This window comes from Lycium ferocissimum, chromosome 4, assembly GCF_029784015.1.
Source record: "Lycium ferocissimum isolate CSIRO_LF1 chromosome 4, AGI_CSIRO_Lferr_CH_V1, whole genome shotgun sequence".
Classification (NCBI taxonomy): Eukaryota; Viridiplantae; Streptophyta; class Magnoliopsida; order Solanales; family Solanaceae; genus Lycium; species Lycium ferocissimum.
Genome location: NC_081345.1, coordinates 20918628 through 20933766, shown reverse-complemented (window position 1 = coordinate 20933766; position 15139 = coordinate 20918628). Strand labels below are relative to the sequence as shown.

The following is a 15139-nucleotide window of genomic DNA, read 5'->3' as shown; positions in this document are numbered from 1 at the left end:
TAAAAGACGCTCGTGATCTTTTTGGTAACATGTTCGGAGATGATAATGTTGAAGAAGAAATTGATGAAGAGAAGGCTGAGGAGGAAAGTGATTTCGGAGATGCAAGTGATGATTTGCTTTTTGAAAAGAAGATTCCATCTGAAGATCATCACACTTATTTCATTTCAGAGGCTCCTACATTTCTATTTCCTCCATTGTTTGATTGTTTCTCTTACTTTTGCTCCGCTTGGGTTTAGCCATTGCTTTGTAAGAGTTTTTGTTTTGTGCTTGACTTTGTAATGAATTAAACTTCCCTTTTTATGGTAAATCTCTTGTAAGATTTCTTTGGTTAGAACCTTTCCCGGGTGATCAGTCCGTTCCAGAATTCCGACCTCGAAATACTTGTAAGGATATTTGTAATTTTGCCGCAAATATATTCGAGTAGATGGTTTAGACATCTTATTCATCGCGAATAAATTTCTTCACTCGTAATGCCGAAAAAGAGGGCATCTCTCATATTAAGAAATTTGTTTTACTTTGTGAAAGATAAGGTTTAAACAATTTATTTGCCACTTAATCACAAAATAATATAAAAAGCAAAGATACCTTAAGTTCCTAATGATTTTGGCGATGGGAGTTTACATCTACCCGAATCTCAAAAGATCTGGAGATAAAGATTTCCTCTACGGTTATTAGAAATAATGTCTCATTGATGTAATCTCGTCAGTCCCTAGCTTAGATTTATGAATCGGAATTCAAAAGGCATGATATTAGCAGATTCGGGAATATCAAAAGATCGGAATCTTTTGCCGTATTTGGTATTTGAAGGGGCATCATGCAATTTAATTGCAATATTCTCTTATAACGAATAATTTTTGTAACGCTTGTATTTAATGTTTTGCCGTTATGGCGTTGCACATTTCGCATTGATATTGGTTGTATGAACTGTAGTCATACATGTATATAATCCCTTTTTCTTCTCGGCGAAACGGTTCGGTTCCCGTGGATTCTCCTGAATTTTGGCGGGAAAATATGACTAAAACTAATAAGACAGTTTAGTTTTCCGATGATCCTCTTCAATTCGCGTAACGTCTCATAATTAGCCATAAAGGCTGCTTTTTATTGGAACCATCAATTCAAACCCTTTGTATTCCTCTTTTGAATTTATATAAAGAAGTGAATCATTGATCAAATTTCTCATCGTCTCCTTTTTTTCATATTTCACTTAAAGTAAGAATTATTCTCTGCAAACTTTACATATCTTTTATGAAAACATGTCTTCTTCTTCTTGTAAAAATCCTTCTAAAATTCCATCTAATCCTTTTGAATTAGAAACCTTTGCTACTACCTTTCTTCCAAATCGTTCCGATTATACTAACGACTTTGGAATTTTCCAACATTCTTCTCCCATAGAAGATATTGGCTCCTCTATTGCTTCTGAAGATATTGCTTCAGTTGCTTAGGAATGTGGTTTGGGTTTTGATGTTATTTTAGCTATTGACAACGGAACAAAACTCCATTACCATGTTGATGGTTTTACACTGATGGCCATTTTTCCTTTTCTTATTGGGTTTATGTTACCCATTCATCTTGTCATTAAGGAATTTTGTCGCTGATACAATGTGTGTGTTGGCCAAATAGCTTTTGATACTTAGCGATTATTTTATTGCCTCCATTTTTTAGCCATGAAGGCTAAAATTCCTATTACCTTGGATCATCTGATCCATTTATACATCCCTTTCGTTTTTCGGGGTGGTTTGATCCATTTGTATCCCTATGGAGAATGCAACTTAATTGACTCTATCGATTCCGGCGACGTGTATTGTTTAGAGCGGTTTGTAAAAATTAGAACAGAACTACTCCATCGCCCTTCCGATGAGGTTTTTCCGGAGACTTGGAATCCAACTCCTAATCCTGTCCATCCAAATGAAATTGCTGACATTCTTGATTGGATCACGAGTTTGTTGGGAGCCTCTCGGGATGTTATTCGTTCTTGGAGGATCTTAAGGCTTCTTCCCTCAGTCATTCCTTTAGAAAAGCCCGGACCCTCAAATAGAAAACGAAAGAGGGATATAATAATAATAATAAAGGATGATGACGAGGAGGTTCAAGCTGATATTCGTCATTCCGTTTCTCCTCCTTTGTATAATCCCGATATATTGTTGAGAGAAGTTTCTCCGAAGAGTGTCAACCATTTCCGACAGGAAAGCTCTTCGGGATCCCTCCTTTTACTGAGAATGCCCCATGGCAACGCGAAATTATCCTTGGGTCACTTATCCGAGATGCTTCTACAAGGTCATTCCCTCGCAACGGCTTCTTCAACATATGTTGCTAAAACGAGAAAAGAAAACGAACAACTTAAGTCAAAAATAAAAAAAGCTTAAGTCTGACCTTCGGGACTCTGACTCTGTTAAAGCTGCTTTGATGTTGCGCCTAGAGGATGTCGTTTTTGCATTACATCACCGGGATAATGCTATGCAAGTGTTGAACACATCTTACGCGGACCTTCAAGATCGGTTTAAAAGCGTTGAAGCGTCTCGTGAACGCTGCTACTCCCGGTGTAAGCTACTGCCCCCTCAACGCGATGTGGACATCCTTACATCTCAGAAAGAGGCTTTTGAAGAATTCCTTACTCCAAGTTATAATTTGACCGCATCTCTTTAAGCTGCTACCAATGAGATTCGTGTTGCATCAGCATCCCTTAAAGACTTGGAAGATTCCGGAGATGGTTCCCAAGATTAGAATCACTCTCTCCTCCAAAAACGTTAAGAATCTTGAAAAAATGTGTGCTGATTTGGTTCGTGGTGCCATCTGATAATTCCAATCTTGATCACCATTGCTGATTCTTAGATTCCTGCCATCTTTAAGTAGAAGAGTTGATCCATGTATACTTCTAGTATTTCCGAGTATCCTTTTATGGTGCTTTCCCTGTTTTGAATAAACTTTTTGCCTAAGTCATATTACGAGAGTGTTTTCTCATTTTCGTTGTCTCTTTAAACAATGGCGTGGAATTGAATTTCTCTTTGAAAAGTAGAAGATTTTTTTATTTTATTTTTATTTTTTAAATAACTGGAACTAGGGTTGATACAATCGCTCTATGAATCGGGATCATGTTTGTACAATGTTCTCCGATGTGCGATTTTGAAAGCATGCTGAGATAAAAGTATTGTAGCTTGAAAAGTAATTTGCAATTTTTTTGGAATGACTTATAGTCCCTAGAGTGTACATGCAGACTGACAGTCCCTGTTCATAGCCCCCTGTGAAGTATTAATACTCAAACAATATAGCATATATGCCATTCTCGCATATCCTTTTCACAACTTCTCCATGGTAAAATTCAATCAGGATTAATCCCGGTCAAAGGGTACATCTCGTAAAATGTGTCTAGGTGTTTGACATGATATAACTTCAAATTGCTGATGCGGCAATTGTTGGTGATGATTTTCTTATTCGCTCTTAGATTGTTTTCATTTGAAATCGCGGTGAAATCTGTATGTAAAAACAATAAAAAATACCAACGTAATAACGCTTGCGTAAACAGAGATAGGATAGAGATCAAACTACAAAGCTAACTGCAGAATTCCCACAGACGGCGCCAAACTGTTTGAGTCAAAATTTGAATTTTACCCAAATAGTTAAATTTGTTCTAAGGTTAACCACAGTTGGTAGTAATTCAATATAAATGAAAGAGTTAACACAAGTACGTTATTAATAATTGACAAGGAATACGTAAATAAAGAGAAAAAAAAAGAGTAAACTTATGTCAATTGTGATGAATAGTAGTAATGAACTTTCTCCTTTCCAAGAATTAGCAAGAAACTTAATGATCAGTGAATAATGATGATGAGACTAAGTAAAAATAATAATCAGTAGAAGTATCTTTCTCAGTCAATATTGGATGCCCCTATATACAAGTGAAAATCTTATTTATAGGTATATCATCCTATATATTTGGTACCCTTCCCGTTGTATGTAAGTAACGGCAATCATTAATTTCTGAATTAATGATTGTCATTTAATTCCTTGATTCTGGCCGTTATAAGCTGTTTTATCGTTCTTTGCATTAATTCCATTTAATGCGTAGTAAAGATGGTCTTTGATGTTGTTCCGTTGATGTTCTTTCACGTTGACCAATTCTCCGGTATTAGTTGTCTTTCCGTAAACGCTATGCTCGGCATTACCGTCTGATATTTGTACATCATTGAATATACTGACGTGTGTCGATTACATATTAGTCCACATGTCAAGTACATTTTTTACCCATACAGTGTTTCAATACGAATATTATTTACTCCCTCTGTTTCAATTTATTTGAACCTTTCGGAGTATGAAGGTCAAATTTTATAACTTTGACCATAGATATTGACATAGTTTTTACAAGTTTATTTAAATAAAATTTATATATTTAGAAACTACATAAAAATTACTATAAGCCATGATAATTTATATTTCAAATAATTTAAAAAAAAATGCAAGAAAAAAGATGTCAAAGAACCACCTCGTAGACTCCCCAAATAGTAATAGGTTCACATAAATTTAAACAGAGAGAGTATATCATATGATTTTCTTATATGAAATCGGTAAGAATTAACAGAAAAATTCGTAAAAAATACAGGACTTGTTTGTAGAATCATTTGGTTCTATTCAAATTGAAAAGGGAAAAGACATGTTTTAACCCCTGAACTTGGCAGAAAACTCACTTTAGCAACTAAACTTAACTTCTATTTTTTACCCCCCTTAACAACTTACGTTTCAATTATTTTTATACGTGGCAAAAAAAATAAAAAAAATAAAAAATTAAGAGAGTGAAAAATAAAAAAAAGTGGACTTATAGCTAAAATTTCCATTTGCGTTGGTTGGTTTCTTTTCATCATTGATGTGTTAATGTGATTGAAGAAGAAAGGGAGAGAGGGTGGATTTCCATGGCTTCTTGGTTGGTTTCTTTGTTTCTTCTTCTTCTTCACGGCCCCCCCCCTCCCCCCACCCGGCCCCCCCACCCCCCCCGCCACGAGTTTGCTTCTTCTTCTTTTTCTTCGGCCCCGTCAAATATCCTTCTTCTTCTAATCCCTTTTCTCTCTATGATCATTTTTTTCTTTTCATTTTCACCATTTTTTTGTTTTTGATTTAGATTTTGTTTTCTTTCAAAAATAAAGTTATGGAAGAAATGGGTTTTTATATATACTAATAAGAAACAACTAATTTGTCGAATTTAAGTGTAAGTGGGACTAATGGTGGTGGAAGAAATGGGTTTGCTAGAAATGGTGGTGGTTGTGGATGTGGGTATTTTATTCTCTTTCAAAAATAAAGTTATGGAAGAAATGGGTTTTGCTAATAAATGGAAGAAATGGGTTTGCTAATAATGGTGGTGGAAGAAATGGGTTTGCTAGAAATGGTCTTGGTTGTGGATGTGGGTTAAAGATGGTGGTGGTGATTTTTTTTTTTTAAGGAATTTGATGAAATTTGGTGGGGAGATGATGGTGGTGGTGGTGGGTGTGGGTTAAAGATGATGGTGATTTCTTTTATGAAATGGTTGATAAAAATAGGGTGAGGATGAGGAGAAAGAAGAAGAAAGAGAAAGAAAAAGTTAATAACAGAAAAATAAAAAATGATATGTTGGTAAAAATACAGCAGTGGCAATGACTTGTTTGTGACAGCGAGTGTAATAATCATTGTGAGAGGTTCTATTAAAAAAATTGAAAAAATACCATTCTATCTTTTCTCAATTGAAAAAATACCATTCTTTTTTTTTTTTTCCAGTTTATTCGCTGCCAAACACACCTTTTAAAAAGGTAAAAGACCTTGATAATTTTGACATGAATATCTAATTCTGTCTGTTTTAGCGTTCCCAAAGGAAACATAAATTTGTCCCTTTGGAGAAATCCGATTAAAAAAAAAAAAAAAAAAAAAAAAAGAACCATCATATTTTTATGTCATGAACAACTAGAGGCCAATACGACTGTGAAACCTTCACCACTAATCAGTTTTTGGAGAACAATGGAACCATTTAATATGTTAGCTTTATATAAATAAAGTAAATTTAAAACCTCTTTTCCCTTTCTAAATAGTTCTGCTCTTTTCGTTGACTGACCTTAGCGAAACTAAAATATTATTGCTGAGCACTTGTCAGTCTGAATTCTATAACTAATAATTGTGCGTAGCTAAGCTTCAGTCCAATAATAGAAGAATCAAAATTGCATATGTAGTATAGAACAAACAACAGATACAGTATTTGTATAGTTATAAATTTTCATATTAAGCATACAATGAGAAGTTTAAATTATCTCTAAATATGCACATGTTTATCTACATGGATTGTATTTTTCAAAAGGTAAAACGTCTAAATACTTTGTCCTCAAAATTATTATTATTATTATTATTATTATTATTATTATTATTATTATTATTATCGTTCTATGATTGGACGTACTACTCATTAATAATCCCGGAAATAGAAACGCGGTGTATAATTTAATTTGATGAAAACCTAATTACTAAAGAGTAAAGACACTTGAACGCCGCAATGTTTAACATCATTCTATTATCTTTAGGTTTAGAATCCTAATCATTCTAAAATTAAAAGAAGGAACAAAAACGGAAGAGTCCTTAATCTTATATAATACAAAGAGGACACTCCAGCCCAACTCAACTATCTAACTTCTACTAATATTTCATATAAAACCAACAAAATAACATCTTCTCTTTTGCCGTCCTGCTTTTTGTTCCTGTTTGTTCTCTCCTTCGTCCATTTAGCATGGACGAAAAACGGCCCACGCCACCTTCCTCCACCGTTAAAATCCGAAGAACAACCAGTTCTAACAGTGGTGGTGGCAGTGGGCCGATAATTCTAGGCAAATATCAACTAGGTCATCTTCTTGGACGTGGCAGCTTCGCGAAAGTTTATCATGCACGCCGTTTAGACGATGGTACTATCGTTGCCATCAAAGTTATGGACAAAAATACCACAGTGGACGCCACCATGGAACGGTTAATCATACGCGAAGTCTCTGCCATGTATCGCCTTAACAGTCACCCAAACATCATCAAACTCAATGAAGTGATGGCCACAAAGTCCAAAATCTATCTCATCATGGAACTCGCGCCAGGTGGCGATCTTTTCTCCAAGCTCAACCGACGTGGCAGAATCTCTTACTCCACGGCTAGGTATTACTTCCATCAACTTGTCTCAGCTCTACACTTTTGCCATCAAAAAGGCGTGGCTCATCGCGACCTTAAGCCACAGAACCTTCTCCTTGATGGAGAAGGTCGGCTTAAAGTCTCCGACTTTGGATTCAGCGCTCTTCATGATGAACAGCTCAGCAACAGCCTACTCCAAACGGCTTGTGGTACTCCAGCTTACGCGGCTCCAGAGATAGTATACAGAAGAGAATATGAGGGTTCTAAAGCAGATGCTTTTTCTTGTGGGGTTATTCTCTTTGTGTTCCTCGCAGGAAAACTTCCGTTCGATGACAGCAGCTACACCAGGTTGCATCTAGCGAAACATCGTCGCGAGTATCAGTTTCCTGATTGGGTTCAAAAGCCTGCTCGGAGTGTAATAAACCGGTTGCTCGATCCTAACCCGAGCACGAGGTTAAGCATTGAGGAATTAACGGAGATGTCGTGGTTCAAGAGATCTGCAACGAAAGGGGAAGAGTCAAATAATCAGCAGCAGCTATTTGGACAAGGTATACTTGAAAAGGAGTGTGAAAAATCGGGGAGATTAATGAATGCGTTTGATATAATATCAATGTCGCGCGGGTTGGATTTATCGGGGTTATTCGGAGGTAGATCGAAGAAGAAAGAGTTGAGGTTTACTACAAGTGTTCAGGTAGGGAGTGTTGAAGAGAAGGTGATGAAAATTGGAAAAGAAGAAGGATATAGAGTGGAAAGAACGAAAGGCGGAGGAATAGGGTTAGTAAAAGGGAGAGTGGTCTTGTTGGTGGAAATATGGGAAATGGCAGCAAAGCTATGGTTGGTGGAGATTAAGGTTGTAGATGGAGGACAAGAATTTGATGAAACTCAATGGAAAGTAATGGAAGTTGGGCTGAAAGATATTGTTTCTTCGTGGTACAATGGTGACGGGTCTTGAAGGGAAGACCTATATAGAATTTTTTATATTTTTCATTTTTTTTAATTTTGTATAAGTTTTGGCATTTGAGATGAATTAAAGTGACAAAAATGATTGGTAAGGATCCACGTAGCCGATACTAACTTATTTGAGATTATTGAAGCGTAGTTATTGTTGTTGTTTTATATTCTTAGGAGCTAGCATCTAATATATATAGCTCCCATTCGTTAAGAAAGAAAAATGAATGAAGTAAATTTCATGATTTCTTGTGTTGTGTTCATACAAGAATCGGTGAACTAAAGCATGCAACAATGACTTCCTAATAACCAGATATTGCAATGGTCAACATGACCATGGTATTTTTCGCATGTCTCACAAATCAGAAAATGTTTGAAGGCTCATTTATACTAACCCAAAAGGTCTCTTTCAAACCAACCACCACCGAAGTATGGCAGAGTTTTATGTTTGATCATGTGCAGTGAAGAAAAATATGAGTAGGACCAAAGTTTCACATCGTTTATTTTGAGTCTTAATTTGCAGAAATTATTTAGTTGCGCCGGTGCTTACACTAAATCAAACAATTTAATAATCTAGAGGGTCACTAATTAAGTGAAATTAATTAGGAAGTTGTTTTTGTACTTGTAGTACTTCTTAAACCACATGCCAAATAATTAGGAAGTTTTCGAAGTCAGACTGTGGTCTGCAACAGAAACACACACGCATAAGGTTCCCAATATGAAGTCAAAGACTTCTTAAAGCTCTTGACTTTGACTACTCCTTTCACCTTCAGTGCACGTGCATACTTCACACAATTGTGGTCTTATGTACAATTTAGGATTCAGATAAATAGAAGTAAAACAAGAATTTTGTACCAGAGATAATCTACTGTTATCGTCCTGTTAGACCGCGTGATCAAAGCTAAAAATATCTTACGAACCTCTTAGTTATACCCAAATCTTATTCCACTTATTTATAGCTTTTAAAATATTTATTGTTATTAATAATATGACCCCTATTTTTCTTAGTTGGGCCCTTTGACTATCTCTATGCCAATTGATAATTTCTCTGGCTCATTCCATCTTATATGTACTTATATAATTAACCAAGGCCATTTGAGTGGCTCAGTTCAGTACAGAAAATTCCACATTACAAGGTAATATACAACCTATATACAATCCACATAACTTAAGGTACATATCCAACCAACACAAAATTAAATCTACTCATTTTATCTACTTACACAAAATAACTAAAAGCAATTAACAAATACAAACAAAAATAACATTAAACTAAACAGTCCTCATATTCCACTAAGTTAGTTAATATGCAGCAGATTAACCAGAATTTATTAGTTCATCCCAAAATACAGACATTCAAACACACAACACATGCATTTCACTTCCTCCGCTTCAAATGACCCTTCTCCAACTACAAAGCCCAAGACTCAACAAGGCCATTTCACTTCCTCCTCTCTTCAAAATAATAAGGAAAGATAACAAATACTTCCTCCTATAAAAGTTCAAAATACGAAAAAAAAAAAAAAAAAAAAAAAAACTAAATTTTCAGTTTTGGAGCATCTATTATCTGAGTACTATGGTGTGAAGAATTAGTACAAACTGTGATGTCGTTGGATGAGCTATAGGGGACTGACGAGGGAAGTACTGCGGTGAGAGCAATATAAAGACTAAGAAGTACTGCGGTGAGAGCAATATAAAGACTAATGAGAAATGAGAGTTGAGAGCTTCAGAAAAATTGAGTAAATGAGGTTAATAGCCCGTTTGACCAAGCTTTTACGGAAAAATAAGTGTTTTTGAGTAGTAGCCAAAAAATAATTTTTCCCATAAGCACTATTGAAATGTTGGTTAAGCACAAAAAATTGCTCTAATATAGACAAAGGTACTTTTTTCATACTACTGATTAGCCAAACACAATTGTTGTTCTCCAAAATTATTTTTTCAAAAAACACTTCCAATAAAAAGTACTTTTAAAAATGAACAGAGTTTAGAAGTTTGGCCAAACACATATTTAGTATTGAATTTTGAATAGTTTAAAAAAAATAAAAGTATTTTTGTAATTTTAATAATGTTTACTTCGAAAATGGATAACAATTAAATTTGTATGCGGTGCTAAGGATATGCGGTTTGATTTAAAACAATATCAGACTATGTGGAAAACAATAAGATGAAGCAAAGATAACAGATCTAGCCATGATGGATACCGATTAACCTCGAATACCGAGGACCGAGGCCTAGGTATGATGGCCGAGTAACGAATACTGAACAATAGTGAAAGACTTAAAATATGAATGAACACTGATGATTATATTGCTTGCTTAATACACGAGTGTGCTCTCTATGCCTGAGAAAAACTGGAGAAAAATAAATGAGGGCCTCCTTTTTATATAGTAGAGGAGTCCTAACCCTAGTACAACTCTAAATAAGGAACAGAATCCCTCAATATCTGTTGGCGAGATTGGTGCCGAAATATCCGGCTGGTGGCGGATATTTCGGTCTCCTCATTATGGTGATTAATCGCCTCCTCATCTTGTCTCAGTGTCTCATCCCAATTCGAGCTTGGAACCCGGGATATGATAAGATCGGTCTGTCCCGACCGAGCATAACTTCTATGTCGGAAAATCGAGGATATCCATATCCTCGATTTTACCCGTATACAGATAGTCCCCCCAAATGGATCCAGACAGAGCCGAGTGGGCCGTACTAACCTACCTAGGATAAGACATTCTTGTCAACTCTTCGCACTCTGCCCGATGTCAGCTCATTATTACCTCTACCTAGGGGTGGGCATGGTACGGTATGGTACGGTATTTGAAACTTCGGTTCGGTAATTTCGGTATTTAAAAACACTATACCATTACCATACCAAATTAGTTTGGTATGGTTCGGTATTTTTAAATTCGGGTTCGGTATTTTCATGGGTACGGTAATTCGATAACCATAGTTTGTTCGACTACGACTTACATATATACATATAATAAAGAATTAAGACTTCGGCTATTCAAGAAACGTCTCAATTATATTATACTAACACCTTACACGTGTAAAAATATTCAAAAGAAAGTACAAGCAATGCCCTTCGTTAATCAATTACACAAAAAGAGCATTTCAATCAAGATATATATACTTCGGTACACAAAAAGGGCATTTCAATCAATTATATCATACTAACATCTTACACATGTGAAAATATTTAAAAGAAACTACAAGCAATTCCAACGTGTATATACATACTAACATCTTACATATGTGAAAATATTTAAAAGAAACTACAAGTAATTCCAACGTCTAAGCAATTAGTTCGTACTAATACTAATTATATATTTGTTAGTATTTTATATATATATGAATTGTATATGTAACTATATGGAATACTTCGGTATGGTATTCGGTATTTCGGTATTTTCTTTATTAATACTGAATACTGTACCAAATACCAAACTTTACAAAAATGCATACCAAATACCATAATACTGAAACCGCGGTATCAAAAATTTCGGTTTTGGTATGGTAATCGGTAGATACCGTACCGTGCCCACCCCTACCTCTACTGCCAAATTTTTCTTGGAAAATCGCCCCTTTGTCAGGGTTCTTGATCCACTACAAAGCCTTTTGTACTCTTCTCTATATAAAGCCCATGTATCTTTATTCTTTAAACCTAAACCTTAATTTTCCAAAAATCCTACTCTGTCCCCATATCAAGTTTATACCATTTTCCAAGTTCTGAACCTTCTTCTACTAGGGCGTGATTTTTCATTGTTTGGCTTTATACGTCAAGCACGGCCATGGCTTCTCTTCCATTGTTAACCCAAGGTGAATGCCATTCTATGTCTCTCCCCATTCGCCACCTTTGTTTCCAACGGGGGTCACCGGTCCCAGCGAGGAGTTAGAGTTTCTCGCTGCAGATATTCTTCCATCAGGTTTCAAATACGTGAATGACTGCAAGATCTCTCATCATCTTGAATCTGTGGAGAGGTTTGAGTCCTGCATTGATGACGTTACCATTCCCGTAGTCAGGGAGGATTGTAACTTTGGTGCGGATGTCGATGTGCTACCCGTTGAAAATGGGGTGAAGATGAATCACCACGTCGTTGGTTACTCGATGGTCTACACCTATCCCTTTGCCATCGGGTTCTCCCTCCCCATACCTCGAGTGATCGAGGACTTTTGCTGCCGGTATCGAGTGTGTATTGGTCAAATCGCCCCACAGATTTGGAGACTTATATACTGCATCAAGATGTTGGCTAACATAGTCGGGATCCCTTTCACCCTTGATCACTTGTTACATATATATGTACCTCGGGTGATCCGAGGTGGGATAGTTCACCTACTTTCTCGAGGAACTCGAGGCCTTATAGACCCCAAAGATGACTACGACAGGGGGTGGCTCCACCGATTTGTGATGATACGTACAGCTCAACTCCACCGCCCATTGTCCACCGATTTTTCGGAGATATGGAATCCCACTCCGAATCCGATTGAACCTGAGCTCATCATCACTATCTTTGAATGGGTGGTCGCATTGTTAGGAGCTTCTCGTAACTTGGGTCGTTCCTGGAGAAGGATGGCACCCGAAGGGTGGAAAGGCAAAAGCCATGGTAATTCCTAATCCGTTTGTTTGATTTTCATTTTTCCATATCGTATTTTAACCCCGTGTCTTCGACTTTCAGGACGTCCAACACGAAAATCCTCATAGGAAAAAACTATTATTGAAGATGCCATTCGGGGAAGAAAAATGTCACGCCCCGAACCATGGCTTGGGCAAAACACGGCACTCGGTGCCTTACTGCATGTGACCGAGCGAACCACATGGCTTGCTGAATCATCCACCATATGGCTTGCTGAATCATCATGAGGCCTAACATGAGCGGAATATAACGTGAATGCATGACGAGCCTTTATAAAAGGCAATAAGTCATAATACTTAATCAAAATACTTGTTTAAACATAAGTGCGGAAATAACATGAATAAGCCAAAATGGCTATAAGACTCCGAAAGTCTGACATAACATAACTGACTTGTCTAGTCTATGAAACCTCTAACGTAAGTCTGAACATGGAAAACATACTCGCTGGGACAAGGCCCCCAGCATACCTTAGATGCATAGCTAATCATAAAATAAAAGAGTTGACTAAACCCGAATGAGATGGGGCTCACCAATAAGTCGATACGAACGTTTGTCCTACGGCAGATGCGTCGTCCGTAAATCAACACTGCATCGTGAAGCCGTGCCCCGGGTAATAAAAGGGGACATCAGCACATTGAATGTACTGGTATGTAAAGAAACTGAATGAAATAACATGAGACATGAAATAACATGATAAGGGCTGAAACTGAAACTGAAACCTGGTCATGAACATGAGTATCTGACATGGACATAATTACATATAGATATATATAATATAGGTATAAGACATGAACTAAAACTGAATATAACCGACAACATGATCTGGTACTTGGATCCTACCAGCAGAACACTCACACCTTGCCAAGGATATGAGATTTAAATAATAATAAGCATGTAAGGATCCAAATCGCATAATGAAGGTGTTGCCTCCGCGACAACCCTTATCTCACGGTGGCTACGTAGTTTCAGGCTTTACTGAGCCTTCTCGGTTAATTAAGCAACTTCCAAAAACATGAACATGATATAGTTGGCTAAGAAGCCCATGATTTTCGTGAAATAACTTGTAAATAACTTGTAATCATGATTTCACGAAATTAACTTGTAACGTGGTTTCATGAAATGACTTGTAACATGGTCTCATGAAATAACTTGTAAGCATGTTCTGAAGTGATATAACATAAAAACGGTTTCATATCAAATAGCTTGTAAAACATGGATTTGAACAATATAGTTACATAATATACTTGCATGAAAACGTGTAAATCGTGTAGAGTGTTTTCTTGAAAATAACATAATGATTCATAACTTGCATGTAGGAACCCATGGGATGCAAAGTATGGGTTTTCATGGATTTCGGACGGATTCTCAATAATAATAATGAAATATCAAGAACTCAATGAAGAATTAATAATAATTCAATACATAATATAATCATGGGACATGGACCTAGGGTTATCATGAACATGGTTAAAAACCCTAGTTTTTGTAAAGCTTCATACTTTTATGGAAGAAGAGGCGTGGAGAACAATGATGTTCCCACACGTAGATAGCAACCCTACATACCTGGTAATGCTCCAAAACTTGAATTAAAGACTTGAACTTTGAAGAAGATTTTCAAAATCTTGAATCTTGAACCTTGAGATGGGTTTTCTTGAAAACCCTAGGTTAGGAATGATGATTTCTTGTTTAGATTACAAGGATATATATATTAGAATTGACTTGAAATGATTAGAGTAGGCTTACCTTGGTGTTCTTGATGATTGGGAGAGGGTAGGACGTCGTTCTAGGGCTTAGGGATGTGAAGAATGAAGTGAAAAAGCCTTAAAACGAAGTTTTAAAATTGTTGTCGGACCTGTTTTACGCCCCATTTTACGGCTTGTAAAAGTTTTACGGTCCTTAGATCCCACCGTAAATCAATTACAGTGATTTGGGCTTTCTGGACCAGTTTTACGGCCCAAATCTACGGCCCGTATAATTTGTACGGCCGCATTGCCCCCGTAAATCCACCGTAAACTTATTTTAGTAAAACGGGCATAACTTTCCGTACGGATATGTCCGTTTGACCAAAATAATATACCGTTGGAAAGGTATTTCAAAGATCTACAACTTTTAAGAAGGAAATTTTCCAAAATTCCTTCCATATTTTTCTGTATACTTATTTTAATTGAGACATGGTGCAAGCTTACTTGAAAACACGCTCCGTAGGATAGCTTCCGACTTTGCTTTGCTCAAGGACTCTTCTCATGTCTTGATTGGGTTTCAAACACCATTTATACACTACTAAAATTGGGTTCATTATACCCTCGTCTTACGAGTCAAATCTTAGCCCGAATGCACGAGGTGTTATAAAAAACATCGGTGTCGGTGAGGACATCCAGTCATCGAGTCACTGCAAGTACCCCGGTTAGCCATTCGGGGATTGGCTCTCGGGTTCGAACGCGCCATATCATGGA

General features: G+C 36.7%; 1 protein-coding gene across 1 annotated transcript; it reads left to right on the top strand.

Moving 5' to 3' along the window:
• Positions 1 to 6697: 6697 nt before the first annotated feature.
• LOC132054449 (CBL-interacting serine/threonine-protein kinase 4-like) lies at positions 6698 to 8220 on the top strand. The gene has a single exon (XM_059446456.1). It carries the CDS (start codon positions 6731 to 6733, stop codon positions 8063 to 8065), a length of 1335 nt encoding a protein of 444 aa, XP_059302439.1. The 5' UTR covers positions 6698 to 6730; the 3' UTR covers positions 8066 to 8220.
• The last annotated feature ends 6919 nt before the right edge of the window (positions 8221 to 15139 follow it).

Excerpts from the sequence above, each read along its gene's own strand:
- LOC132054449 (XM_059446456.1), top strand. The coding sequence starts at position 6,731 with ATGGACGAAAAACGGCCCACGCCACCTTCCTCCACCGTTAAAATCCGA.